The sequence below is a fragment of the Strigops habroptila genome, chromosome 9 (genome assembly GCF_004027225.2).
Source record: "Strigops habroptila isolate Jane chromosome 9, bStrHab1.2.pri, whole genome shotgun sequence".
Classification (NCBI taxonomy): Eukaryota; Metazoa; Chordata; class Aves; order Psittaciformes; family Psittacidae; genus Strigops; species Strigops habroptila.
Genome location: NC_044285.2, coordinates 21,142,242 through 21,166,069, shown reverse-complemented (window position 1 = coordinate 21,166,069; position 23,828 = coordinate 21,142,242). Strand labels below are relative to the sequence as shown.

The following is a 23,828-nucleotide window of genomic DNA, read 5'->3' as shown; positions in this document are numbered from 1 at the left end:
GTCGTGTGCCAGTGCTGCTGACTGCTGCTTCCCTACTGCCAGCAGCCGAACCAACAACTTCCAAAATGGGCTTGTGGATGCAAAATCACAGCCAGGAGCGAGAGCAAGGGCTGGGAGAGCCTCCATAAGGGAAATAGAACCCTCTTGATTTGATTTCTAAAAACTAAAGAAAAAGAAAATGAGAAAAGTCACCAAAATGGATGAGTTTATTCAAGGACATAGGGGAAATCGTGATTATCGCGTGACTCTAGGGTGACAGGCTGAAGAAGATGCTCTTCAGAGATAACGCAGCCTCCCTGACCCCAGCCGGAGTTTGCTGGTGCCCGTGGTTAAGCTCAGCTCGGTAAGGTCCCGCTTAAGCATTCACAGACCGTCACCACCGCGTCCACACACATCTCGTCAGGAGAGACAAGGCTCCCCTGCCATTTCCTAGCACTCCCCCAGGAAAAGAGTCAGGAAAACGCCCGAGCTGTTCTCCAACTAATAATCTACTACATAAAGAGCTTCATTACCAATTTAGCTGGTTTTCTCCCCATAGCAGCACTCGCCTCTTTCCTCTGCCGCTACGCACACCGATGGGCAGGGTAGCGCGCTGCGGCGAGGGATGTGCAAGCCATGATTTCTGCTGAGCTCACGCTCTGACTTTATTAATCTCCGCTTGATTTCAGGATATGAAAACGTAAATGGAGGAGGAAGCTGAGCTACAAGCAGAAGGGCGGCAAAACGCTCGGCTCCGAACTCACGGCAGGTCCTACCGCAAGTCACGTCGGAGGATTTTTTTTTGGGGGGGTAAAACAAGGGCGGTTTCAGCCACATTTAGGAAAATTCCAGAACTAAATATCGACTATTTTAGCCTTCGGAGAGGCAGCGCTCCTGGAAAGGTCCAGCGTGCGGGGAGCGAGTCAAACCCTGCGTTAAACCCAGAAACGTCGCGTTGAGGCGGGGTGGGAATCGGTAACGCCGCTCTCGGTTAGCGGCGTAACGGGCCGCTCCTTTGCCAACGCCGGTGCCCGTCCGCAGCGCCCATCGCCGCGGCACCGGGGACGCCGCCAGCCCACTGGTGACAGTGGGAGCACGAAGGGTGATCCCCCCCCCCGCCTCAGGCTGGTGTCTTCGCGTCCTGCGTGTCCAGCCCATCCCGGACGGGTGCGGGCGGCAGCGCGCTGGCAGCGGGGGGCTACAGCCCCGCTGTACCCGCCTGGGGCAGCGCGGACGGGGCCCGTCCGCTGCGGGGCCGCCCCGCACCTTGCGCCCGGTCACGCATGAGGGGGGGGCCCGGCCATCTTGACCCGCCGCGGGGCGGGGGGGGGAGGGAGGGTGTCTCGACCGCTCTCCCGAACAAAGGCTCCCGCCGGCCCCCGGCACCGGGCGATGCTCCGCCGCGCCCGCCTCACGCCGAGCGGGACGCGGCGACCCCGGCCCCGAGCGGCAGCACCGCGCCCGCTGCTCCCGCTCCCCCTCCCACACACACACACACATACACACAGGGACACCGGGGGGCCGCCGCCCCGCCCCGCTCATCTCCGCTCACCTGGGTGTCGGGGCGCGGCGCATCCCTCGCCCGCCGCCGCCGCCGCTGAGGGGGCTCCCGCTGAGGGGGCGCTGCTGAGGTGATGGGGGGTGGGGGGGAGGCTCAGGGCAGGACCGGGCGCTCCCGCCGCCCGCGCGCGCTGCCCGGCTGCCCGACTGCCCGCGCGCGCCGCCCGACTGCCCGCGCGCGCCGCCTGCCCGCACCCGCCGCCGCCCGGGGAGGGGTGGGGAGGCGGAGGCAGCGCGCGCGCCCCGCCCATCGCCCCGCCCCTTCAGGCCACGCCCCCTCCCCTTCCTCCCTCCCCTCCCTCCTCGCCTGCGCACACCCCTGAGGCAGCCGGGTCGTTACGACGCGGCGCTGTCAGCTTTACGGCAGCGCGCAGCAACCGGCCGGTGCCGGCTCGGCGGAGGGCGAGCGGGGTATGAGGCGGCAGGTGAGCAGCGGTGGCGCGGGTTGCCATGGCAACCGCGGTGTCGGCGGGGCCCGGCGGTGGTCGCCGTGCCCGCAGGCGATGGGCGGCCGGGGGCTTCGGCGCTAGTTTTGAGGTAAAATGGTTAAAATCGGTCAGCGGGGAGCCGGGGCTGCCCGCACACCGCTTGGCCTGGGCGGGCTCGCGAGGAGTGGTGCTACCGGCTGGGCCCGGACTGGGCCCTGCTCCCGGGGAACCCGCTCCTCTCCTTCTCCCCTTCATTCCCTTTTATCTCCAGCGAGCCCGCACCGGGACGAGTGGGCTCTTCCCGGCGGGTGCTCCCATGTCTGATCCGGCCGGCACCGGCTGCCAGCCGCTGGGAGAAGCTCAGGATCAAGCGCATCGCCTGGGTCACGTCTCCATGAGCAGCGGTGACCCAAAGCCGTTCCTCTGACCAAAATCCTTCTCATGACTGAACTCCTCCGATCTTTAGGTCTTTCAGGCAAAGGGTTTTCCCTCCCAGCATGTCCCACTTGGATAAACTCTTTCTCCAAGTGGGTGAACATGATCCATCGGCGCCTGGTTTAACGTCATGTTGATGAGCAAGCTAAGGGCTATCCCATCGTTATTCCAGCAGAGTCTCATCCTCACGCATTCCAGTCGCTGGGGTTTTTTTATCTCTTAAACTTAATGCCAACCCCACCCTGGGGAGCAAATCGCAGTGGATTTGGTGTAGTTCCTCCGGCTTTTACTTGGCTGCCCCATGAGACATTGTGAAACGAAGCAGGGCTCAAGTCTGGCTGTGCAGAGCAGCTGCACACCTCCGGTTTGGGGAATTTGTTGGGAATTGAAAGGTTTGGGCATTGTGTGTGCATACAGGAATTTGAATGTGTTCCTTGAGTCCAGCCTTCAGGATATATTGAACCTACCAAGGCTCTGCTCTTGTATCATACAGGAATTATAATCTCTAGGCTACAGAGATTGCTTATGTTTAATGAAAGAGTAGACAACTATGCTTCTTTTCTGGCTGAGTTGTTTAGTTTTGCTCAACTTTCTTCTCTGGCTTTGTTAGGAGACAGATAAATACAGAGACTCAGGTGCAGGCGGCCCGGCCCAGCTCACGGTGATATGCAGAATATCCCTGTCTGATCGTGCTACATTAACAACCACCACTATTAAAAGTGTTGACATGGTAGCCAAAATCTCTGTTTGCAGTAAAAAGGGAATGGTCTCATCATTAAAACATGAGGCCTTTTATTCTTGTTTGTACAGTGAGCTCAGCCAAGCTGCCGAAAACTTGTCTGTCCATCCTGCACTCTAGTAAATAATAATTTGTCTTTCAGATGTTTTCATATATTTACCTTCATATTCTTTAAATTTGGTACAAGAATTTAGTGACGTGTTGCCTTCAAATACTCCCTCTGGCTGTTCTTAGCACCTTTAATTTATTAAAATAGACTCTAGGAATCTGATTCATCCTTAATTTATACTCTTTGCTCCATCGCTGCCTATTCACACTCGGTGACTAAGGAGTTGCACTCCCTGGCTCTCGAGTGTTGCCTTTGGAGTGCAAGGCACCAATTACAAGCAGAAGGAAGTCAGCTCTAATGTTGTGAAAAGAACAGGTTTGGGTTATTTTTGTGAGGGGTTACAAAACACAGGCGTTGCCTCGTGTCCTGGACACGAAGTGCTCCCATCGGTGTATGAAGCAAACTTGCACTAACGGCGGCAGCTCATTTGTTAAACTGTTACAACCTCAAGACGAGAGAAACTTGATGTCTTGCCATGTTGATGCAAGACAGCACCATCTTCAAATCCATAAATGAATTGAGTGGTTTCATCTCGGTTGGCTTGATGATATTTTGATTGAAATGCTCCTTTTTCTCTCCCTGGTGTTCCCATATTAGCGCTCGAAACGGGGCAGTGAATATTCCTCCGAGGTACTGAGGGTTACACAGAGTTTGTCCAAATTCCAACTGTGCAAATAAATATGCAAATCAAACGAACAACCAAGACTCTTGTTGGCAGCCTGTGACAAATGTTCTGGGCCTGCATCACTATTTATTCCTATTTTGATGAAAACTTCTGAACAGAGTGTGCCGGAGCCTCCAGGAAGCAAAACCTGGCTGTGTCTGAGCAGAGCTCCCTGGGATCTGCAACTGGATTTCAACACCCCCTAACATCAGAGGTCCGAGATCCACATTCCAGCTTCTCTGTGGATTCATCTTGAGCTTTAATGGGGAGGTTCTCCCAAGAGAAGGAGCCTCCCCAACAGCTTTTCCCAGCTCTGCTGTGCTTTCCCAGTCCTCACCACTTACCTTGAGTGGCTCTGAAAGGCATCGCAGCCTGCAAAGGGTTTTCCTTTAAGCTGTGTGCTGCACGTGGTGAGTCACCCTGCACAACTCACAATCAGCTTCACAAATACCAGATGGCAATAAAATTAAAAGTAGTAGTTAGTGGCAATTAAGCATTTGCTGTAACCATTCTCCCTTCCTGACTGTAGGAAGCTGCCAAATGTCTCTTTTTCTCTCTTTTTTTTCATCAACTGAAAAAATCACCCAAATGATGTTCCTGCAGAGTGGAAAATGAACAGAACACGGGACACATGCTTCCTTCCCTAGCCTATAATCCCACTTGGACTGGAGCAGAAAGCTGTTTACTGCTTCATACAACCCTAGGAGAAGCTGAAGCAGAAAACCCACGCAGTAAAGGAAAATGTGGGGCTTTTTATGGGCACGTGCCAGAAGTGACCCCATTAAACCCACTCTTTACACAAGAGTATTTTTAGGCATGCTACGGAGTTGCTGGGACTTGGTCTGGGGTTTGGTTTGTTTTTCTGCTGCAGGCTGTTGTAAAGGATTTGCTCCACAAACTTGGAAATAGTTTATGAGTTCATTAACGGAGGAAGCACGTCCAAATACCATTGTGTTTGGCTCAGTACAAATACCAGTGACTGCTCCCCTTCCTCTGCAATGACTCTTGCTGCTTGGCATCTCCTGGATCCATCAGCTGTACACAACCAGTTATTAGCTTTTTCAAGCCCCAGATACTCTCCCTCAGCCCTTCCTTCCGACATGTTACACATGCAGCATGCTTCATACTTTCGGGTATTGACAAATCGCATGTGATGTGACCTTGCCAAGATGTTTTAGGGATAAATCTCTCTTAATTTATGCATACCTGGCCAGGAATGATAGTTTTTCATGATTCACACTGCGATAAGAGGCACCAATCTACTTCTTCCTAACATGTAAACAACATAACTTGATCTTTTTTGTTTCCCCCTATTTATAGAGAATCATATTTAGATGATCTTATCATTGCTCGTTTTCACACGGTGCCTTAGGAAATCCGAAGATGTTTTCATGCTGCTCTTGGCACAGATGAGGAAAGGATGAGGCCAAATCACGTCACGTTACCGCTGCCCCTGCGTGCAGCATTTCTAGCCCTTCCCTGGCAGGGAGAGAAGTTATCAGGGGCTGATAGTGCAGCACAGCAGCTGAGGAGCCCAGGCAAGAGGAAAACCAGGGCTGATACAGGGGGTTTAAATCATCAGTTTCTCTTCAGAAGATCTCCATCTAAATCCTAGTCCAGTGCTGGAGAGTGTTTTGTGTTGTCTGTTGATCAGCATGTCCTGGTGCTCTGAAACACGCTTTAATCCCCCTGCGATATGACGGCAGCAAATGCAGCAGCTTCTGAAAAGGAGTTATGTAAGACAGGATGCTCTTAAGGTTCTTTCCTAACCATTCTGTGATTCCATGGCTGCTAGGAAGACCAGAATTAGTGGATACTCAGACAGATAACCTGATAAAGGGAAACAAGTCGGTGTCAGGAGAAGTCTTGTCTGGAAGTCCCTTGAGTACGTCCTCAAATGCATGAGTGCTACAGTCTACTTGGATTTCCAGGTTCCCTTCTGAGGATAAGCAGCCTCTGTTTGTGGAAAGCAGGTGCAGATTAAGACGGAAGAAGGTAGCCTGGACAAATAGCAAAGTAAAAGATTGGAAAAGCAGTCACTTCTGCTCGCAGGTGGACATCACCAGTGGAAGGCTGCAGACATCTTCACCCCTCAGCGCACCCACAAGTGCTTTCTCCTTCTGTGAGCAAAATTTGAGCAAGTTAAAACCCGAGCTAAAACAACAATAGGTGTTTTGCAGCCCAGCCAGCTTCAGTGGCACTTGAGTTATTGAAATCTCTACCAGCAAGGTTGTCCTAAAGATTCCCACGGTAGGGAACTGCTTTGTTTTGCTTTGTTTCTCTTTCCTCCTCACTGCCTGGCCTCCTGTGCTGGCGGGCCAGCAGGTTTTCCTGGAACAAGTCATGCGTCTGGCACCGAGCTGTGGCACTATCTGCTGGGTGAAAGGGACCATCTGCCTCTCAGACAGCCCTGAAAGGCTTTTATTTATGGAATACCAGTGATGCAAAGAGTTCCAGCGATTGCCACTGTGCAGGTAAAGCACTGAAACACCAAGGTACCAGCTGACTTCTCCTCGATCACGTATGGTTTCTGCTCTAAGCCCAGAACCGAAGGCATGCCTGCAGTTCCCCAGCAGGAACTGCTTTGAAATCACTTCGCTTTGAGGTTAAGATCATAATGATGAAACACTTATCTAATTGGAGCCACACACTGCTCCTAGAGCAGCCAAAGAGCCCGCCTCGACCCATCACACACTGCAGATGAGGAGCTGTTATCCTCTGTCTGCTCCTCTGGCAGATGGTTTAAACACTGGTCCTTCAAATACCCATCTGGGAAACCCAGGCTTTTGCTCCCCGCTTCCTGAGAAGGACCTCGAGGTGTTTGTTGAGCTGTATCTTGTCCCAGGCATGACCCAATTCCTTAATTCCTCTTCCCTTTCTACGTTTCAGCTTCCAAGGTTGCCTGGAGTGCTGTGGCCCGGACCAATGCAGGATGGACCCTGTTGTTCTCAGTTACATGGACAGTTTGCTGAGGCAGTCGGACGTGGCCTTGCTGGAGCCCCCAAACTGGCTCAATGATCACATCATCGGGTTTGCCTTTGAGTACTTCGCCAACCACCAGTTCCAAGAGTTTAGTGATCAGGTTTGTTTTATCAGCCCCGAAGTGGCTCAGTTCATTAAATGTGCCCTTAGTCAGGAAGAAATAGCCATATTCCTTCAACCGCTGGACCTTCTCCACAAGAAGCTGGTGTTCTTGCCTATCAATGACAACTCCAACCAGGTCGCTGGGGGCACCCACTGGAGCTTACTGGTTTATTTCAGGGACAAAAAGTGCTTTGCCCATTATGATTCCCACAGTAAATGCAACTCTGTCCACGCCAAGCAAGTGGCAGGGAAGCTGGAGGCCTTCTTGGGCAAAAAAGGGGGCAAAGCAACCTTTGTGGAGGAGAAGGCGCCTGCCCAGCAGAACAGCTATGACTGTGGGATGTACGTGATCTGCAACACGGAGGCTCTGTGTCAGGGATACTTCAGAGGCTGGCCAGAGCCTTTGCTGCAGCTCCTCACCCCCTCCTACATCACGCAGAAGAGATCGGAGTGGAAAGCTCTCATCATGAAACTGGCACAGAAGTGATGGAAATGCAGCTCCAGCCCGCCAAGAACTGCCTTCCCCATCCACGAGGCAGCACCCCCAGTGCCTGAGGGAAATGCCCATGCACACGATTGGCCCAAAGAAGAAGAATGTAACCCCTCCAGCATGGCTAGACCCCCAAACACCCCTTTCCTCCTGGAAAAGCCTTAGTCTCCTCTGGAAATCACTGGCCTTCGAACTTGTAACGTGAAAAGTCACTTTGCTCTCAAAGAAAATCCTCCTCTCGTGGTGAAGTTTTACACTAATTGCTGTGGCAAAACGGGTTATTGCTAAAGAGACTTCTCCACCTTTTGCCCAGCAGACACCATGCCCTCATTAGGTGGCTTTAACTGGCCACAGGCATTGCTGCTCCAAGCCAAGTTTAGCAAATGCCCTTTAAAACCAAGCCCCCAAATGCTTTCTCACAGCTACTTCTAATCTGTGCCTCCCGCTAGCAGCATTCCAGCAGTCTGGGATTGAGCAGCAAGGATTTGGTTTACCCCCAAAAACCTGATACTGAGATGTGACCTGTCAAAAGATGAGACTCCAAAGGAAATGCCACGATTAATTAAGGAGCCAGGCAAAAAGAGAATCACTTTTCTTCAGATAGGTGCTCCTAAGCTGTAGCTTTTTTCTGTCCCCCGCCTTGCTCTTACTACAAATTAAAACCTGACTCTAAGCTGCTGGAAGATTAACAGGAAGCTGAGAAACCCAATCCTAGGAAAGGTAACTTGACTGAGATGAAAAGCAACACTCACTCTTTGAAGTCTGTGCTTTTTCATTAGGATTTCAGGTCCTCTCCACTTGGGGAGGTTCCTCAGTGCTCCCCAGCCCTCGCTGGCGTTCACAGCACTCAGGTGCTGCTTCCTCCAGCACAAAACCCGTTCTGTTACTTGAGATAAAAAAAAAACCCCACACCAGGGAGAACAAAAGGACAGAGTTTGAGTTACAAAAGCCAAAGATAACTGCGGTCTCCTTGAAGCCCAAGAAGTCCTTAATGCCCTTCAAACCGAAACACTTTCCCTCCTGTGCTGGCCAGTGGCTGGGATCTCCCAGCAGATCCTCTTGTGAAAAGATGGGCTTAGAAGTAAAGAAAATAAAGATTAGTCTGGGATGTTGTTGCAGGATAAGGAATAAGCTCTACCCTCATGAGGAGCCACGAGCAGGTTGCTCAGGTGGTGTCTAGCAGAGCAACCACACCGCAGCGTGCCGGCTGCAGCAGGGAAATGAGGTTAACCAGAGCCCTCGGAATAGGGAAGGGGAAGGATTGTTTTTACCCTGGAGCTCTTCACCCAGCACACTGCCAGCCCAGGCCCACCAGTGTGTGTGTACCAGCACCATGGCAATGAACTTTAGGAAGGGCTTAAACTTCCCTTGTTGCTAAGAGAAAGGTAAGTAGGCACAGCCAGGCTCTTCCAAAACACCCGAGGAAACACACAGTGCCAGCAGTGGGGTGAAGTGAGGGTTGGGGTCATTCCCTTCCTTCCTGCAGTGCCACCAGTGGGTCAGGGCATCCCATCCATCCTTTCCAGACTCCCTGGAAAACCCCTTCTGTGCTCTGGTGGAGCTGAAAACCCTGGAGAGGGTTGAAACGGGATGGAGCCTCTTGCCGAAGGGGATTCACTTTGGACTCTGTGGCTTTGCTGGAGCAATGTCACTGCTGCTCCAGGTCCAGAATAAAACTCAAACCAAACTGAGCACTTGTATCACCCTGTCTTTGTGGAAGTACCTGCTCATTTCTTCTTGTGCAATGGTGTCATGGCCATGATGATTGCTGGGTCTTGCAGCAGCCTCTCAGCCACTCTGTGCCCTGCAGCGGGTGAAACTGAGCAGAAATCAGCCTCAGAGAGCCAGCGAGCCCAGGGACAACTCCACCAGCACCTCATGTGACAGTGAGGCAGCCACACAGGCCCATTTGATCACCTCATCCTGTCTTTAGGAGTTGATTTGGGCTGGGGAGGAGCATGGGAAGAGGGGAAGGAGGAAGGCAGGACAGTGGGTGCGATGGGGAGTATCAGGGGGACTTGAAGGCAGGGGCACCCCGTGTTCCTTATCCCCAAGGGATGGGACAGGAGCCAGATGGGGAGCACCCAAGGACGTTTCCTGCACCCAAGGCTTTTACGTGGCATTTCTTTACACAAAGAAAAGCAAATAAGCTCAAGCAGGGCGTCACCAGGAGCACTAACACAGCGAGCAGGGAGGCAAACACCAGCTGGAGAACAGCACCAGGGCCTTGCAGCCAGCTCCTGGCAGCAGGAACCCCCCAAACCACACCAGGGGCTCTTTCAAACCTCCTCCACAGCAGCCAACTGCACCCACGGGTTGTCCCACCCCTGGGGTAACCACAGAGCCCCCAGAGGAGCTGAGGTGTCTGTCACTACCATCACACAAAGGGCCTGTCACTACCATCACCCTTGGCCCAGGGACAAGGGACCCCCATGCACCTGGTTTGTACTGGGTGCTCCAGAGCACCCAAAACCCACCACACTGGGTACACAAGCCCCAGAAAACCCCAATCCTAAACCTCTAAACCTCATTTTTGGGGGCATAAACCCCACTTTAGGGTTGAACCCATTAAGCACCAACTTGGGTTTAGAAAAAAGAACTCTAAACCCATTTGAAGTGGGTGAGTGCCCGTTGGGGATGGAGCAGCAGTGGGATGGCACCTCGCATCCACTGGTCACCCCGTAACACCAGGGCTTTGGAGCAGCAGCTTTGGCCAGAAACGTGGCCAAGCCCCAGCACCCCAAGGTGCTAAAATCTCCCGAAAAAATGGGGTGACATTGCCCCCCTCCCCACTTGGCCACCACCACCTCTGCTGGGGCTTTCCAAGTTGAGCTGTTTTCTTGCATTTCACCCTTTTTCATGCATTTTGCTCTACGGGCCAGGCTTGGCGGGAGGGGGAATTCGGGTTGCAGATGCTCAGGGAGGAGGAGAAAGGCTCACCCTGTCCACCCCAGCAGGATGAGGCTGCAGCTCAGCACCCTCCATCCCCAGGGTGGCCCTGCCACCAGCCCAAGTGCCACATCCCACAGTCTCTGCTGCCACCTAGTGAAGAAACCTCCTTGTCCCCTGCACCTGCAGCTTCTCTGGCTCTGGGTGTCCCCCAGAAGCCACCCTGATTCTCCTGCCCCAGCCAGGGCTGCACCCCCAGCCTGGTTCCCCTCCTCAGCATGGCCAGGGTGACACACAGGGTGGAAAAACGCTGCTAAGCACCCACCAGCACCCATCCAGCGTGTGACATCGGGGCTGAACAGCCCCAGGTACAACCAGCACTGGCCCAAAGGGAGGACAAGGTGATGGCACCCGTCCCCAAACCCACACGAGGACAGGGCTGTCCCCATGTAATCCACGTCCTGAGGACACAGCCAGTGAAGGAGCACCAGGACAGTGCTGATTCTGGGGTGCCCTGTTCCGGGCTCACAGCCCGGCTTCGCAGCACACAGCGACGTGCTAGAAAATCCTGGGTTTATTTCATTTAAAAGCCGTTCCGGGCCCGGGAGAGCAGTGAGCGCTGCCCTGGGAGCGGGGATTTGGCCCCATCAGCACTTGTAGTTCCCCAAAAACAGGAAAGAAAACCGAAAGGAATCACACAGGAATCACCTGCCACCCCAGCACGCTCCCGGGGGAGCCAGCGGGACAAACCCTGCGGGACTGGCTCCGTGAGGGCACAGCCACACTGCGATCTGGGACCTTCCCCAGTGCCAGGCACAGGCTCCGTTTGGGATGTCGGAACGAGGGGAACAGGCTACTGCAGCCTTGGTCCGGCACCAAGCGCCTGGTCTCGGGGACCCTAAAGTGCTTTGCAGGGGACAGAGACATACACGTGCACCCCGAGATGGCCCGGTGCTCCAGAAGAGAAGGGCTGGGGGCCAGTACGGAGCCCAGCAGAGTTGGGGGGCCTGGGTTGTACCCCCACCCTTGGGTGCTGCCCCACAGGGCTGGTGGCCCCTTTCTCCCTGTCCCTGCACACCCCCAGGGCTGGGGCCGTTCCTCTGGCCACAGTCCCAGGGGTACTGAGAGGTGGAGGAAGAGGCAGGTTCAGCCCAGAGCCGCTGCCCCGGCTTCACCCAGAGCAGCAGCAGCAACAAATCCCCACGTTTGGGGGTTCCCAGTGAGCCTAAAGTCATCTTTTAACAGGAAAAATCCAAGCTGGAATAAAAACCAGCACCCATTTTAGCAGCAAGTCCTAAGGGGAGGTCCAACCACTCGGCAGCCCTGAGCCATCGTCCAGTGCTACGGCACAGCAGCATCCCGGGGGAAAAACAGGTTTCCAGTGGGACGGGGAGTTGGCACCGGTGGCCGTGAGCTGGCCAAGAGGTCCCACCAGGAGCAGGTGCCAGTAGGAAGAGAGAAGATACTTGGTCCCATGTTAGTGGCTGAGGGAAAGCCGGGCCACGTGCAACAGCCACAGCCAGGAGGGCTCAGCACCGGGATCTCTACACGGGGTGACACCGTCCCAGGGTCTGTCCTCAGCCAGCGCTGGGGGCAACAGTCACCTGCAAGCAGAGAGATGGGTGAGACAGCAGCCATGGAAGCACCATGCCCAGCCTGGTGCCCAGCCCCCATGGACATGTGAAGGGAGTCACCCCGATGTCCCCAACCCAAGGAACCCACTCATGTCAGTCTCTTCTCCCAAGTAATAAGCAACAGGGCAAGAGGAAATGGCCTCAACCTGCAGCAGGGGAGGTTTAGATGGAGCTGAGGAACAATTCCTTCCCCAGAGGGTGCTCAGGCATTGGAACAGGCTGCCCAGGGCAGTGCTGGAGTCACCGTCCCTGCAAGTGTTCACACACCGTGTAGCAGAGGCCTCAGTGCCATGGGTTAGTGGTGGCCTTGGCAGTGCTGGGGAACGGTTGGACTTGATGAGCTTAAAGGTCTTTTCCAGCCTGGTTGATTCTGTGAGTCTATGATTCTATGTCCATCCCTTGATGATGCCCATGGTCATGTCAGCCCCAGGGCACAGCCCAGCTCCACCCCAGTGCTTCCTACAACCAGAAACCAGCCCCAAACCCACAAGGAAACCTTTTTCCCCAAGGGCTGAAAGTCTCAGGGACAGCAGAGCTTTCCCCAGTCACACAAACCAGCAGTTGATGGGATCATTTAGTGCATGGGGATGACACCTTGGGGTCTACCATCAGCCATCCCAACAGCAGGACAAAGGACAAGGAATCCCTGGGACATGTCAGGGAGCCATTGCTCTTTGCACCTCGGGTCCTCCACTCATGGTGTCACCCCCCTGCACCGAAGTGTCCTTAGGGCCCCTCACCTTCTGTGCCCACGGGAGAGGTAGTCCCGGTTGAGCGAGCAGAGCTGCTGCTCCAGGCGGAAGATGCGGAACGCCAGGTACGAGGAGGATACAACCAGGAGGCAGATGCTGGGAGCAGAGGAACAAGTACAAGTGCTCAGCGGCCAATGGTTGAGTTGAATGTCCCCGGGGTGCCCCTCGTCCCCCCACACCGCGGCCGCGCTGCACACTCACAGCACAATGAAGATCTTCAGGAGCTGGTAGTCAGAGGGTCTCAGCTCCGCCACGCAGCCCTGCTCCACCTCCAGCTCCTCCTCCGTGTTTATTGCACTTTCTGGAACACAAGCCCAGAGTCAGCAGCAAACACAGGGCTTGTGCTCCTCCGACTACCAGGAGCCTTCAGCTGTCAGCTATTCCTCCCTCACAGGCACATACTGAGGGCTCAGACCCCACAGCCAGACCTCATCCCATCCCCAGGACCCCACCACTGACTCCCAGCCTTGACCCTGCTGGTCTGCAAGGCAGAAATTCCCTCCACGAGAGCAGGGGATGGATGAATGTGACTTTATGGAGGTTTACACTCAGCATACGGTGTGGGTCTGGGCTCACCCCGTGCCCTCGTGCCGGACACGGCCCTCACCTGAAACCAGGGGCTCCTCGGAGGTGAAGGAGCTCTCCTTGGCGCTCAGGCTGCTGACAGAGGTGCGGTGGATGCACTGGTAGTCAGTGTCTGGCAGCGACAGGGACAGCGAAGCGGGTGACACCTTCCTCCACTTGCCCTCAGGGACAATCACCTCCTGCAGGAACAGCCCCGGGTGAGCGATGGGGCCATATTCAGCAGCTCCATCGAGAACCAGCAGATCCAAAACATCATCCTAAGGCGGAGCTGGCCCTCCACAATAGTCCCATGGCGATGCAGGTTCCTACTGCCATAGGAAGGACTTGCCCACGCACCCCATGCCTGCCCGAAATCATAGAATTCCAGACTGGTTTGGGTTAGAACCTCATCCCCTGAAGCTTCTGAGCACTACAGCCCTTCAGCAGCTTTAAGCTCATCCAGTTCCAACCCCTGCCACGGGCAGGGGCACCTTCCACTAGAGCAGGTTGCTCCAAGCCCCTGTGTCCAACCTGGCCTTGAACACTGCCAGGGATGGGGCAGCCACAGCTTCTCTGGGCACCCTGTGCCAGCACCTCAGCACCCTCACAGGGAAGAACTTCTTTCTTATATCTAACCTGAACTTTCCCTGTTTCAGTTTAAACCCATCACCCCTTGTCCTGTCACTACAGTCCCTCTCCAGAATCCAATACCAATTGCCACCTCCTCCACCCCTTGAAGCTCAGCATGGTCTCCCGTCATCCCCCAAGAGCCCCTCGCCTGCCCCATGGCTCAGCATCCCAGAGAAGCACCAAAAGGAGCAAGGTGGTGACTGGCATGGAGAGGAGTTCCCCTGCTAACGTGTCCCCAGGGCTGGAGCTGCTGAAGGGCTGCAGTGCTCAGAAGCACTGGGAGATGCTGCCAGCCTGGATTGCTCCTGATTCAGCCCTTGAGAAGTGTCTTCAACCCCTGGAATGCCACCAGCCCTGTCCCACAACGGCCACTCCAATTGTCACCTCCTGCACCCAGCCTGGTGCACACGATCCCCAGCCCATGGAGGACACCATGCTCAGTGTACAGCCCAGCACAGCCACAGCACCAACGGCTTCATGATGGAACAGAGACAGGGACGGACCATCCATGTTTAATGGAGAGGACACATCCTGCTGGCCAGGGACAAAGCCACCGCGGGCAGAGCAGAGCCCTGCTGTGCTCCAAAGGCAGCAGGATGAGGCCCCTCGTGCTCCCTCAGTCACGTTCTTCCCCCCCCCCCCCGAGCCTCCTGGCTCTGAGCCATCCCACTCACCCCACAGGTTTTGGCATAATTCAACCACATCTCCAGCCTGTTATCCATGTTCATGGCTGCGAACAGCATCAGCCAGCGGGAGCAGAGCAGTGGCATTTCCCCACATCGCTCTGAGTTTTTCCATCTCTATAGGGACCCCCGAGAGCAACAGGCTCGTGCTTAGCCACGGGCTGCCCAAACCATCCTCCTGACCCGTCTGTTTGTGCCACTGCAGGGGATGAGGATCCCAGAGGACGCGCTATGAAGGCGACAGCCACATGCTCACATGACCTTTGTCAGCAGCAAGGGGAGAGGGAATGACTCCACACTGCAAGCGGCTGCACCAGCACTGGGAAGGTGTTAAACCCACCCAGGGAACACTCTCCTGCCCACAGCAGGAGTTCACAGGGCTCCTTCCCTCTCCCAGAGCTGCCCTGACCCTCACCAGTGACACAGCGTCAGGCTCCTCTGTCAGCTCCTTCAAGCTCAAGCTCTTCTTACTTGAAACCTGGAAGGAGAGAGGAACAGGCGTGATGGTGCTGCCTCTCCCTCCTTCAACCTGCGCCAGGAAAGCGAGTATTGACTTTTCTGGAGAGTCTGTGAAGAGCAGCTACTTAAAACCTGCGAGCACAGGGATTTGGGGACAAAGAAGAGCATCTAGCAGAGGACAGGGCACTGCATCACTGCTTCCCATCACTGAAAACCCTATGGGGCCACGGCTCTGTGTGAGCCTCAGCTTCCAGTGGAGGGGATAAAGCATTGTGGGGAGGGAAACGGGAATATGTAGGCAGAGCCCAGCACATTTCAAAGGATAAATCCCCCAGTTTGGCAATGGAACTGAGTCACCCGAATAACCACCCCACACAGCCAGCGGACACCCTTCCAGGCAGGGAAGGGCCCAGCACTGCTTCCCACGTGCTTCAAAGGCAAGGAGAGGGAGATCCCCGCAGTCCTGCTCTCCAGCTCCAGGGCTGATGATGTCTCTTCCCCCCTTAGGCTTTTCAATTCAAATTTTTCTTGCCTTTGTACCATTTTTCCTCCCCTTCAAACTCTAGATCTGGGGCGCAGGCCCCGATGTGCGGAGCGGCAGAACTCGTATTGCTACCAGATTATACATAATTCATCTACACGCCCTGGGAGAGAGCAGGAACTCCGGGCTCTGCCTCTGTCATCCGTGACCCAGAAAAGGCCAGTGGCAGCTCCTGGAGACAAGACGTGCCCAGGGCACGGTTCCTGTCCCTCCTCCCGTCCCTTGCTGCAGGGTGAGGATGCTGGGAAGAGGCAGCAGGACACCAGGGAGGGCTTTGGGAGCATCTGAAGCCATGGCAGGGGGAGAGTTGTGAAGGGTTCTGCGCCCTGAAACACAGCCCTGGAGGCCAGTGCAGAGCCCTGTGGCCACCGAAACACAGGGTGGAGGGTACCTGCAGGTGTGTGCAGACTCTCCTCAGGACATCATAGACACTGTCACGGGAGATGAGAGACACGAAGATGTACTGCAAGAGAAAGAGAGAAGCTGCCAGGAGAGACTCCCCCATCCCGAGTCCAGTTCTCCAAGGCAGGGGACAGACAGAGACGTCCTGCCCTTGAATCTCCCCTGCTGCAGGAGCTGCATCCCCCCTGCAGGCACCTCCCTGCGGAGTTTCCTGCTGTTATTTTTGCAGCCACCTAAAACCTGGACCAGATTTTTTTGGGGCCAGTCTTGCTCAGCTGCTCTTCCCATGAGGCCTCCTGCGATCAGCCCAGAGGAATGCAGCAGTAAATGGGGCCGGGAGGGGTGGAAAACATCCCCATGGATCGGCACAAGGGGACACAGGGCAGCGCCTACCTCACCTAATGCAGAGCAGCCTTGCAACCAGATTGCTTTGAACACCCAAATCCTGCTTAAATCCTGCAGGAACCACCCCCTCCCAAAACCCCACAGGAATAACCCTGGCAGGGGATAGGCAACGCACACTGCTGCCAGCAGCATCCGGACAGGCAAGGGCTCAAGACACACCTGGTAGGACCACGTCAGCTCACTGCAGCCAACACCCACCGTGATTTAGAAGCTGGAAATTCAGCCCCTTATCCAAGTTTTCCGGCAGCTGGGATGAACACCAGCCCCAGCCCCTCCCCTGCTTGTGCTTAAGGAGTTTATAGGTTTTATTTGAGCCTGGCGGGGATTTGTCAGGCTCGACCGAGTTTCACTTGGGCTTTGCTTCGCACAGAAACAAAGTGAAATTCAGAAACGAAAGCAAAGCCACGGTGTTTGCCCTGGCTGGCTGCCAGCATGGAGAGCACTGCTCCATTCCCAACTGGAATCGCTTCATTCCCTGCTCTCAAAGCAGAGCTGACTCGGAGCAGGGCTGCGGCGAGGCTCCGGTGTTACCTTCCTGCTGGCGTTGGTGGTGATGGCCAGGCCATTGGGCAGCAGCCGAGCGGTCTTGTGCTTCTTTATCAGCTGCACGGACACCACCGGGATCACCACCTGGAGGACAAAGAGTCACAGGGATGGGGCAAGCTCCAGGAGGTTCCTCCACAGGGCAGACATGGAGCACACAGCAGAATTACACCCCAAGCAGAGCGGCAGTGCGGGGATTCGGACAGCTTGGGGTTTATTAGAGCTCACATCACCCCCCTACGTTAATCTCGGCTCGGAGACAGTTTCTACTCAAACAAAACAGCCGGGACATGGGGAAAACATTCCCCAGTGAGTCTCCCCAAGACCCATCACAAGCCCAGGGAGAGTTAAAAATAAAGCAGGATGTAATCCATGGCAGGATGACTTCGTTGAACCCCATTCTTCCATCAGGTATTTGTTTAAAGCGGCTGATGTAAATAATTCAGTTCTTCAGCCCAGTTTTAAAGGAAATTGTCTCTCCCCAAGATCTCTATCAGCCACAAGGCTAACGGGGAAGCATCAGACTGTAAATCAAGAAGAAAAACCAGGAGAAACTCAAATCTTCCCCCCTCCCAAAGCTTTGATCTTCCTTCAAACACTGCTGCAGCTTGTAGGAGGTTTTACATCAGGGAACTCTAAACCAAACCAATATTTGGTTTCCCCAGGCCGATGCCAGGGGTGATCTGAGGAGGAGGAGCAGCAGCCACACTCGTCTCAAAAGCACAGAGGCTTTTGATGGCAATTTTGGGGTTATTTGGGTGCAGGAGGGGAAAACTGCAGCATAGCCTCAGCTCTGAGCCCTATGGGACCGGGGTGAGCTGGCCCCAACGTTACCTTGATATCCTTCCCAAAAAGGTTTGCGTAGAAGCAGAGCCAGTTGGGGGAGATGTAAAGCCTTCCCTGGATGAGGATGTCTCTCTGGAGTGCGCAGGAGCAAACTGCAAGGCAGAGAAAGGGCCATGGCAGACCATGGGCCGGATCCTGCCACCACCATGCCCGTCCCTCACCATGTCACCTACCTTTCAACACGCTCTCCTCCGTGGGGATGTCCTTGAACAGCTTGTGGTACTGGGAGTTGTACTTGCTAGCAGCCTGAAAACGAAGCAAAGCAAAGTTATCCGGTGACCTCGCTGATGAGGAGACCCCTCAAAACACCCTCCTGCAACAAAACTTCCCTCTGCCCACACCTGGGACCGGCGCAGGGGGGTCCCACCGGGCTGGGGACGCTGCGCACGAAGGGCTGGAGGAGGCTCAGATGATCCAGCACCCAGCAGACGCTGCGCCATCGTCCCAGGTAAACATCCCCCCTTAATGATTACGGAGGCTGCGGAGCCTCTGCGAGGAGCTGGGCTTCTCCCAGCCTCACCCGCAGGCAATTTATCTTGCCCAGCGGTTTCTCTCCTCCTCCTCGAGCTCTTCCCTTATCCGGGGCACAGTGACAGCACTTGCTCTGTGCCCATCACACCACGCCAGCCAGCTATTTATATTCCCAGCGTCTCTTCAAAGGCTGCCACGGGAGGCTCGGCAGGTTCTGGGGATAAGCGAGAGGCTCCAAAGCAGTTCAAAGCTTTGCAGTAAGTTACCCCTGTGAAGGCAGGTTTGTGCCCCCTGCCCTGGAGGAGGCAGCGCCCCGGAGCTCCTGGTGCTCCCCAGGGACACGGCAGAGCCCTCCTGTCCTGCCTGCAGTGACAGGGTCACCTTTGCGCCACACACCCTGTCGCTGGATGAGCTGGGCTGTAAGAGGATCAAGGCTCAGCATCACCTGGGCTTGGCTCAGACACCCCCCGGAGAGATGCTAGGGTGGCGGGAGTGCTGGTGGGGGTGTTTCAGGGGGCACGTGGGGATCGTGGCCTCACCTCCAAGCTACCCTCAAGAAACACTCCCTGGCCCCAGCAGAGCCCCGTAAGCCCCCCGAGGCCTCTGAATAATCAGCAAAATGTTTTTCTCCTCCATCTCTTCGTGGGGAAAGGCAAAACACCTCCTCCCTCTGCTCCTGCCTCTTCCAAAGCATCTCCTGTTTGCAGGCAGACCAAAAAGCTCTACTTTGGGCATGATCTGAACAACCAAAAAGGTTCAAACAGATGGGAACTGAGCCGTCTGCAGTCCAGATTTCTGCTCTCTCCTTTGCTCTGGATGGAAAATCCTGAAAGTGTTTGCAAGGCAGATCACAGACCAGTTGAAACCACCATTGGCTCCCCTGGAAACACAGACAGGAGCCTCTGCCCTACACCAGGAGCTGCTGTGGCTTCACCTCCACATCTGAGACCCTGGGCAGGCTCCTCCGTGGCAAATGGCCAGGGCCAGGCTACAAGGAACCAGCCTGTTCCCTCACGAAGCTCAAGACTTACCACTTCCCGGTGGCATTTCTTGATGTCCTCATCCTTCAGGGCTTCATTCAGGCGGAGGCTGGAAGGCAAAATAACAATCATCAAGCAAGTGAGGGGCCCCAGGTCTCACCTGCTCCCTCAGACATGTGAGCTGCAAGAAGAGACACAGCAAGATGTAGAGGATCAAAGAGAGACCCTGGGAAGGCAAATTTGGATGTTAAGTAACAGCTGATGGTGGAGGCACCAGCGCTGAGGTGCGTGTACCCAAATACACCCCAGCACCAGGGGAAGGAGCCCCGGCAGCAGCCTGGGACAGGTTCGGAGCAGCTTCAGCCAGGTAAAGGTTTCCCCAGGGAAAGCACATGGAAGTTTGGGAACATGCCCTGGCAGGAGGACGGGCCCAGGGGCATCCATCTGCATCCACCGCACCAGCAGATGAAAGGAGAAACCACAGAGACAGCAAAATCCCCCCAGCAACCTCAGCAGCAGGAATACCGGAATACCGGTCCCTTCCCCAAACCCCTCCTTCCCTCCCTGCCAATATGTAAGAGGGAAAACAAAGGGGAACCCCTGTGCCCACTCCGAGCCGGTGGGATACACCTGGGGGCTCGGAGGCAGCAGGGATGCTGCAGGAGGTCACAACAGGAGGGAAAAAGAGCAAATACGCGACTGCAGAACCCACTGCCCCTTACCTGCCGTCGAGGGAATCCAAACTCCTCTGCTTGTGCGATGTCTCCAGCTTCTCACGGCCGTGCATGGGCTCGGGGCTCTTCAGGGGAGCTGCTTTTTCATGCATCGGCTTCGCACTGCAAGGAGAAGCCCATTAGCTCCCGGGGGGAGGGAAAGATGGAAGAGATGTGTTTTGGAGCCATCAATGCATTCCTGTCAGCCCCAGCCTACACACAGTGGTTGGTATCTCTGCCAGTCAAGGACAGCAGGAACCTTGCTGTGACTTCCCACGTCACGTGGAGAGAAAAATAAGGATGTTTCTTGCCAGGAACTCCCCGGCACTTGCAGCCGAGTGGCCAAAGAGCAGCACTTACACCCCGATCGCTCCCACAGCACCCTCCTCAGCGGAGCCACTCCTCAGAAGGTGGAAGTTGGGATGGAAAAGTTGGGATATGAAACTTCCTGGAGATTCTGGCTAGTGAGGGCCAGGATCTGTTCCTCCGGGTCGGCAAAACAGTGTCTTCCCCGGGCAGAGCCCTTGCCAAGGGCACCACCTCCCTCGTTTCATTGCTCCCTTCTCCTTAAAGCCTGTTATTTGCTATCATGGCTTTTATCACAAGTGCTTATCAGCTGTGACTGGCAAAGCAAACACACTCCCAGCGCATGCGGGAAGGTTATCACCCGGTGGGCCAGAAAGGTGACACATCTGCCCTCAGAAAACCACAACCAGAGACTGCTGCCGCGCGTCTGGCACCAAGAGCCAAAGCGAAGCACAGTCCCAGGGCACGGGGGCCGCAGCAGTGGTCCGCAGGCTCCGGCAGCACAGAGGAGCCTGGAAACAGCCCCCGGAATACGGAGAGGAAATTATTCAAGGGAAAAAGCTCGAGAGCCAGAGCAGGTGCGGCACAGGCAGGACGGACAGCACGGAGCTGGAGCACATCCCGGTGCCCGCAGGGCCGATGCCGTGGCAGCGCAGCAGGAGCCACGCCAACCGCTTCCTACAGGCAGAGGCTCTTCTGCTGCCTACGTCCCTGGACACACTTTGCACCCACTCTGAGGGACCCATCTGAAGGGAAACCCACCTGAATGACTCCCCACAGACTCGGGGAGAGCCAGATGGGGGTGCTGCACCCCGACAGCGCAAGACCCCCTGTTCCCACAGCCTCAGGGCCCCAACAAGATGCTGTCCTGATGCAAGGGAGCCAGGCTGGATCCCGGCTGGAAGCACAGGGGATGCTCCCTGAAGATGCAGCACATACGTGTGGCTGCAGAAAACCTGAACACAAGTGATCAGGCTGGGAACCAGCTCCAGCTCCCCACAGCCAGCATCTGCAAAGGAAACGAGCTGCCCGCACGGTCCCCAAACCCAAGCGCTGCGGGATGGGATGATCACACCGAGGTTGAGGGGTTTTCAGGAGAAGCTCAGGTCAAAGGATGTGTCTGGAAGGGAAGGGAGACTCTAACAACAAGAAGCACCAAAATAACATCCCTTGGCATCGCACCAAAGGCTTTGTCCCTGCCTGATTCCTCAGACATCCTATGGCTTTGGGACAGGCAGCCTGTGCCGCCAACACCAGGAAATGCCACACTGCCCTGAAGCCCAAACTTCTACCATGGAGGCACTGAAGCCTTCACCCCCCCGCCCCCATGCTGGAAAAAGGGGCTCCAGCCTGCTCCAGAGACTCCCTCTCCAGAGCTCAGCCCGCTCCAGCTTCCCCTGCATCATGCCTTAAATCCCCACTGCTTAATCCAGGCAAGCGGATTTAGCCCTAACCGGGGATGACGCCAAGGGGCACCACACAGGGGATGGGGAGAGGTGCCCCTGCTTGAGGAGATGGCACCAGGAAACCCCCCAGGGTCACCAAACACACAGAAATCCCCTAGAATGAGAAGGGCCCAAGGCTGGAGAGCACCTGGAACGCTCCATGGCCCTGTCCCCGCTTTCTCTCCCCCACAGAGTCATTGCCAGGGATAAGCCCTGGATAAGACGGTCCCAGACACAGTGGCAGGACCAGGCTGCTCCAGGGAGGGGCTAGGGGCTCTGAGGAGCATCCGCAGCCCAGCAGAGACACTGCAGCAGCTGCCTCAGTTGCCCTCACCAGATCTCGCTCTGTCCCGGCTCCCAGATACATCAGGGATAGAGATCCGGGGTTCAGGAGCACAGGGTAAGATAAGGTTGGGCTCCACAGAACTGATGGGGAGATCTCCCTGCCAAGAGCCACTTCCAGTGCCAGCACAGGGAGAAAAAACAGGCTGTCCTCGAGGGATTTTCTTAGCAGGAAGCTGCTCCTGCAGGAAAATCACCATCCCGAGTGTCCCAGACTACAACAGTCTATAGGCAGAGCAGGAAGAGTCGGAGTGTGGATCCCCCAAGACAAGTCAGAGCAGGTGGGCACAGGAATTCCCACCAAAGGGAAAACACTGCCAGCCCCCTGCCCACTGTCCCGGGGCAGACACCCCCTCCCAGAGAGCCCCAGCTCGCCTCCGGGCTGCGGCTTGGCCAGGATCACCTGGAGCTTCTCCCCCTCCCCGGACCAACATCTCCCTTTCCTTACGCGATGCTGGGATCCAGCCCGGGAACGATCCGTCGCGAGCCCCTCCAACAGCGTTGGATTTTCCCTTGATCCCTTCCCTGCTGCCGGGAGCAAGTGGGAAGCGCGTGGCAGAGGCAGGAAAGAGCGAGGGAGGGATTTTGCCTCCCAAAGAAAAAGCCGAGGATCAGAGCCGGCGGGAGACACCTGCGGCCGGGCTGCCTCGGTCCGAGCGAGCCCGGGCGGGATCCGGCGAGCTGCCCTTGTTCCCGGCTTTCAAGGTCATTTCAATCCCGTGTGTTGGCTGCTGGAGCGGAGCCACCGCCGAGGATGCTGGAGGGGAACGGCGGGTCCCGAGCAGCGCTGTCAGGGGAGAGGCAGGAGGTCAAGGACGGGCCGGAGATACGGCGCCGGGAGCGTGTGCGGCCGCAGGTTCCCGCGCCCCGGGCCGCCTCCCTCAGCGCTCCCGGGTACCCCTCCAGGCACGGCCCGACCCGACCCCGGGGCGCTGCGCGCGGTGGGTCACAGCCGGGCCGACAGCCAGGGCCTCGCCCCCAGCACCCGGGGTACCAGGATCTACCGGCTCCCAGAGCCCCGCGCCACGGGGACAGCGCGGCCGCGGGCCCCGCGGGGCAACCCCGCTCCGGGGCAGCTCTTCCGCCGCCCAGCACCGAGGGCAGCGCTCTAGGCCGGCCCCAGCCTCCGCCCGGGCTGGGAGCACCCCTCAGCCAAGGCGGAACCAGCGGTTCCCGGCCCGGGCAGCGGCGGGACCCTCCCCACCCCCGGCGCCGGCCCGGCCCCTCAGAGCGGGAGGCGGAGCTCGGTGCTTCCGCGCTCCCCTCACGGCGCGGCGCCGCCGGCCGGGGGCAGGCCGAGGGCGGGCACCGGGCTCCCCGCGGCAGCGCTGGGGGCGCCTCGCGGCTCCACAGCGCGCCCCGGGCACGGGCCGGCCCCGGCCCCCGGCCCCGCCGGTCCCGTCCCCCCCCCGGCCCTACCTTCGCGGCGGCCCCGCGCTGCCCGGCGCCGTCATGCCTCGCGCGCCCGGCCTCCTCGCGGCACCCCGGCGCCCTCCCATTGGCAGCCCGCCGCCAAGCCCCGCCCCCTCCGCGCACCCGCATTGGCAGCTGTCGCCCGCTCTGTTCCCCGGACCACTGGCGGGAGGGGGCGGAGCCTGGCGGGGACCCGCCTCTTAAAGGGCCCGCGGAGCCCCTCCGGTGACCGGAGCAGCTCTCCTCCGGGGGGAGGCGGGGAAAGCGGGGCCCGTGGTGGGACCGCTGCCCCGGTCCAGGTTGCAGGTCCCCTCCACACTCT

The 23,828-nt window shown here is 56.7% G+C and overlaps 3 protein-coding genes across 22 annotated transcripts in view; 1 reads left to right on the top strand and 2 right to left on the bottom strand.

Annotated features, from left to right (window-relative positions):
- Nucleotides 1-1,775, bottom strand: part of MYO9A (myosin IXA) — a 189,824-nt gene extending 188,049 nt beyond the window's left edge. For 11 of the 12 annotated variants that reach the window (XM_030496904.1, XM_030496907.1, XM_030496905.1 and 8 more), the window contains exon 1: nt 1,532-1,764. The gene's annotated coding sequence lies outside the window, so the exon portion shown is untranslated. Of the gene's footprint in view, nt 1-1,531 lie in introns of all 12 variants that reach the window. The other variant, XM_030496909.1, reaches the window with a different exon arrangement.
- Nucleotides 1,776-1,877: 102 nt separating this feature from the next.
- Nucleotides 1,878-9,179, top strand: SENP8 (SUMO peptidase family member, NEDD8 specific). Of its 7 annotated transcripts, none has more exons than XM_030496926.1 (2): nt 1,878-1,964; nt 6,804-9,179. In XM_030496926.1, exon 2 carries the CDS (start codon nt 6,847-6,849, stop codon nt 7,483-7,485), a length of 639 nt encoding a protein of 212 aa, XP_030352786.1. In that variant the 5' UTR covers nt 1,878-1,964; nt 6,804-6,846; the 3' UTR covers nt 7,486-9,179. The 7 variants fall into 7 exon arrangements, with proteins under 7 accessions (XP_030352786.1, XP_030352785.1, XP_030352784.1 ...); XM_030496925.1 differs by having other exon boundaries at nt 5,967-9,179; XM_030496924.1 differs by having other exon boundaries at nt 3,013-9,179.
- A 1,754-nt stretch (nt 9,180-10,933) lies between these two features.
- Nucleotides 10,934-23,581, bottom strand: GRAMD2A (GRAM domain containing 2A). Of its 3 annotated transcripts, none has more exons than XM_030496917.1 (13): nt 23,513-23,581; nt 22,542-22,880; nt 20,010-20,123; nt 19,339-19,396; nt 18,010-18,082; nt 17,825-17,928; nt 16,979-17,077; nt 16,032-16,103; nt 15,056-15,118; nt 13,371-13,527; nt 12,965-13,064; nt 12,752-12,859; nt 10,934-11,981 (listed from the first exon to the last, which is right to left on the bottom strand). In XM_030496917.1, exons 3-13 carry the CDS (start codon nt 20,111-20,113, stop codon nt 11,978-11,980), a joined length of 942 nt encoding a protein of 313 aa, XP_030352777.1. In that variant the 5' UTR covers nt 20,114-20,123; nt 22,542-22,880; nt 23,513-23,581; the 3' UTR covers nt 10,934-11,977. The 3 variants fall into 3 exon arrangements, with proteins under 3 accessions (XP_030352777.1, XP_030352779.1, XP_030352778.1); XM_030496919.1 differs by having other exon boundaries at nt 22,725-22,880; XM_030496918.1 differs by lacking the exon at nt 10,934-11,981 and having other exon boundaries at nt 12,748-12,859.
- Between the last annotated feature and the right edge of the window lie 247 nt (nt 23,582-23,828).

Coding starts and splice junctions, on each gene's coding strand:
- GRAMD2A (XM_030496917.1), bottom strand. CDS start 20,113: ATGCATGAAAAAGCAGCTCCCCTGAAGAGCCCCGAGCCCATGCACGGC. Junction 19,397..20,009: donor TTGGATTCCCTCGACGGCAG/GTAAGGGGCAGT, acceptor TTTGCCTTCCAG/CCTCCGCCTGAATGAAGCCC. Junction 18,083..19,338: donor AGAAATGCCACCGGGAAGTG/GTAAGTCTTGAG, acceptor CTTCGTTTTCAG/GCTGCTAGCAAGTACAACTC.
- SENP8 (XM_030496926.1), top strand. CDS start 6,847: ATGGACCCTGTTGTTCTCAGTTACATGGACAGTTTGCTGAGGCAGTCG.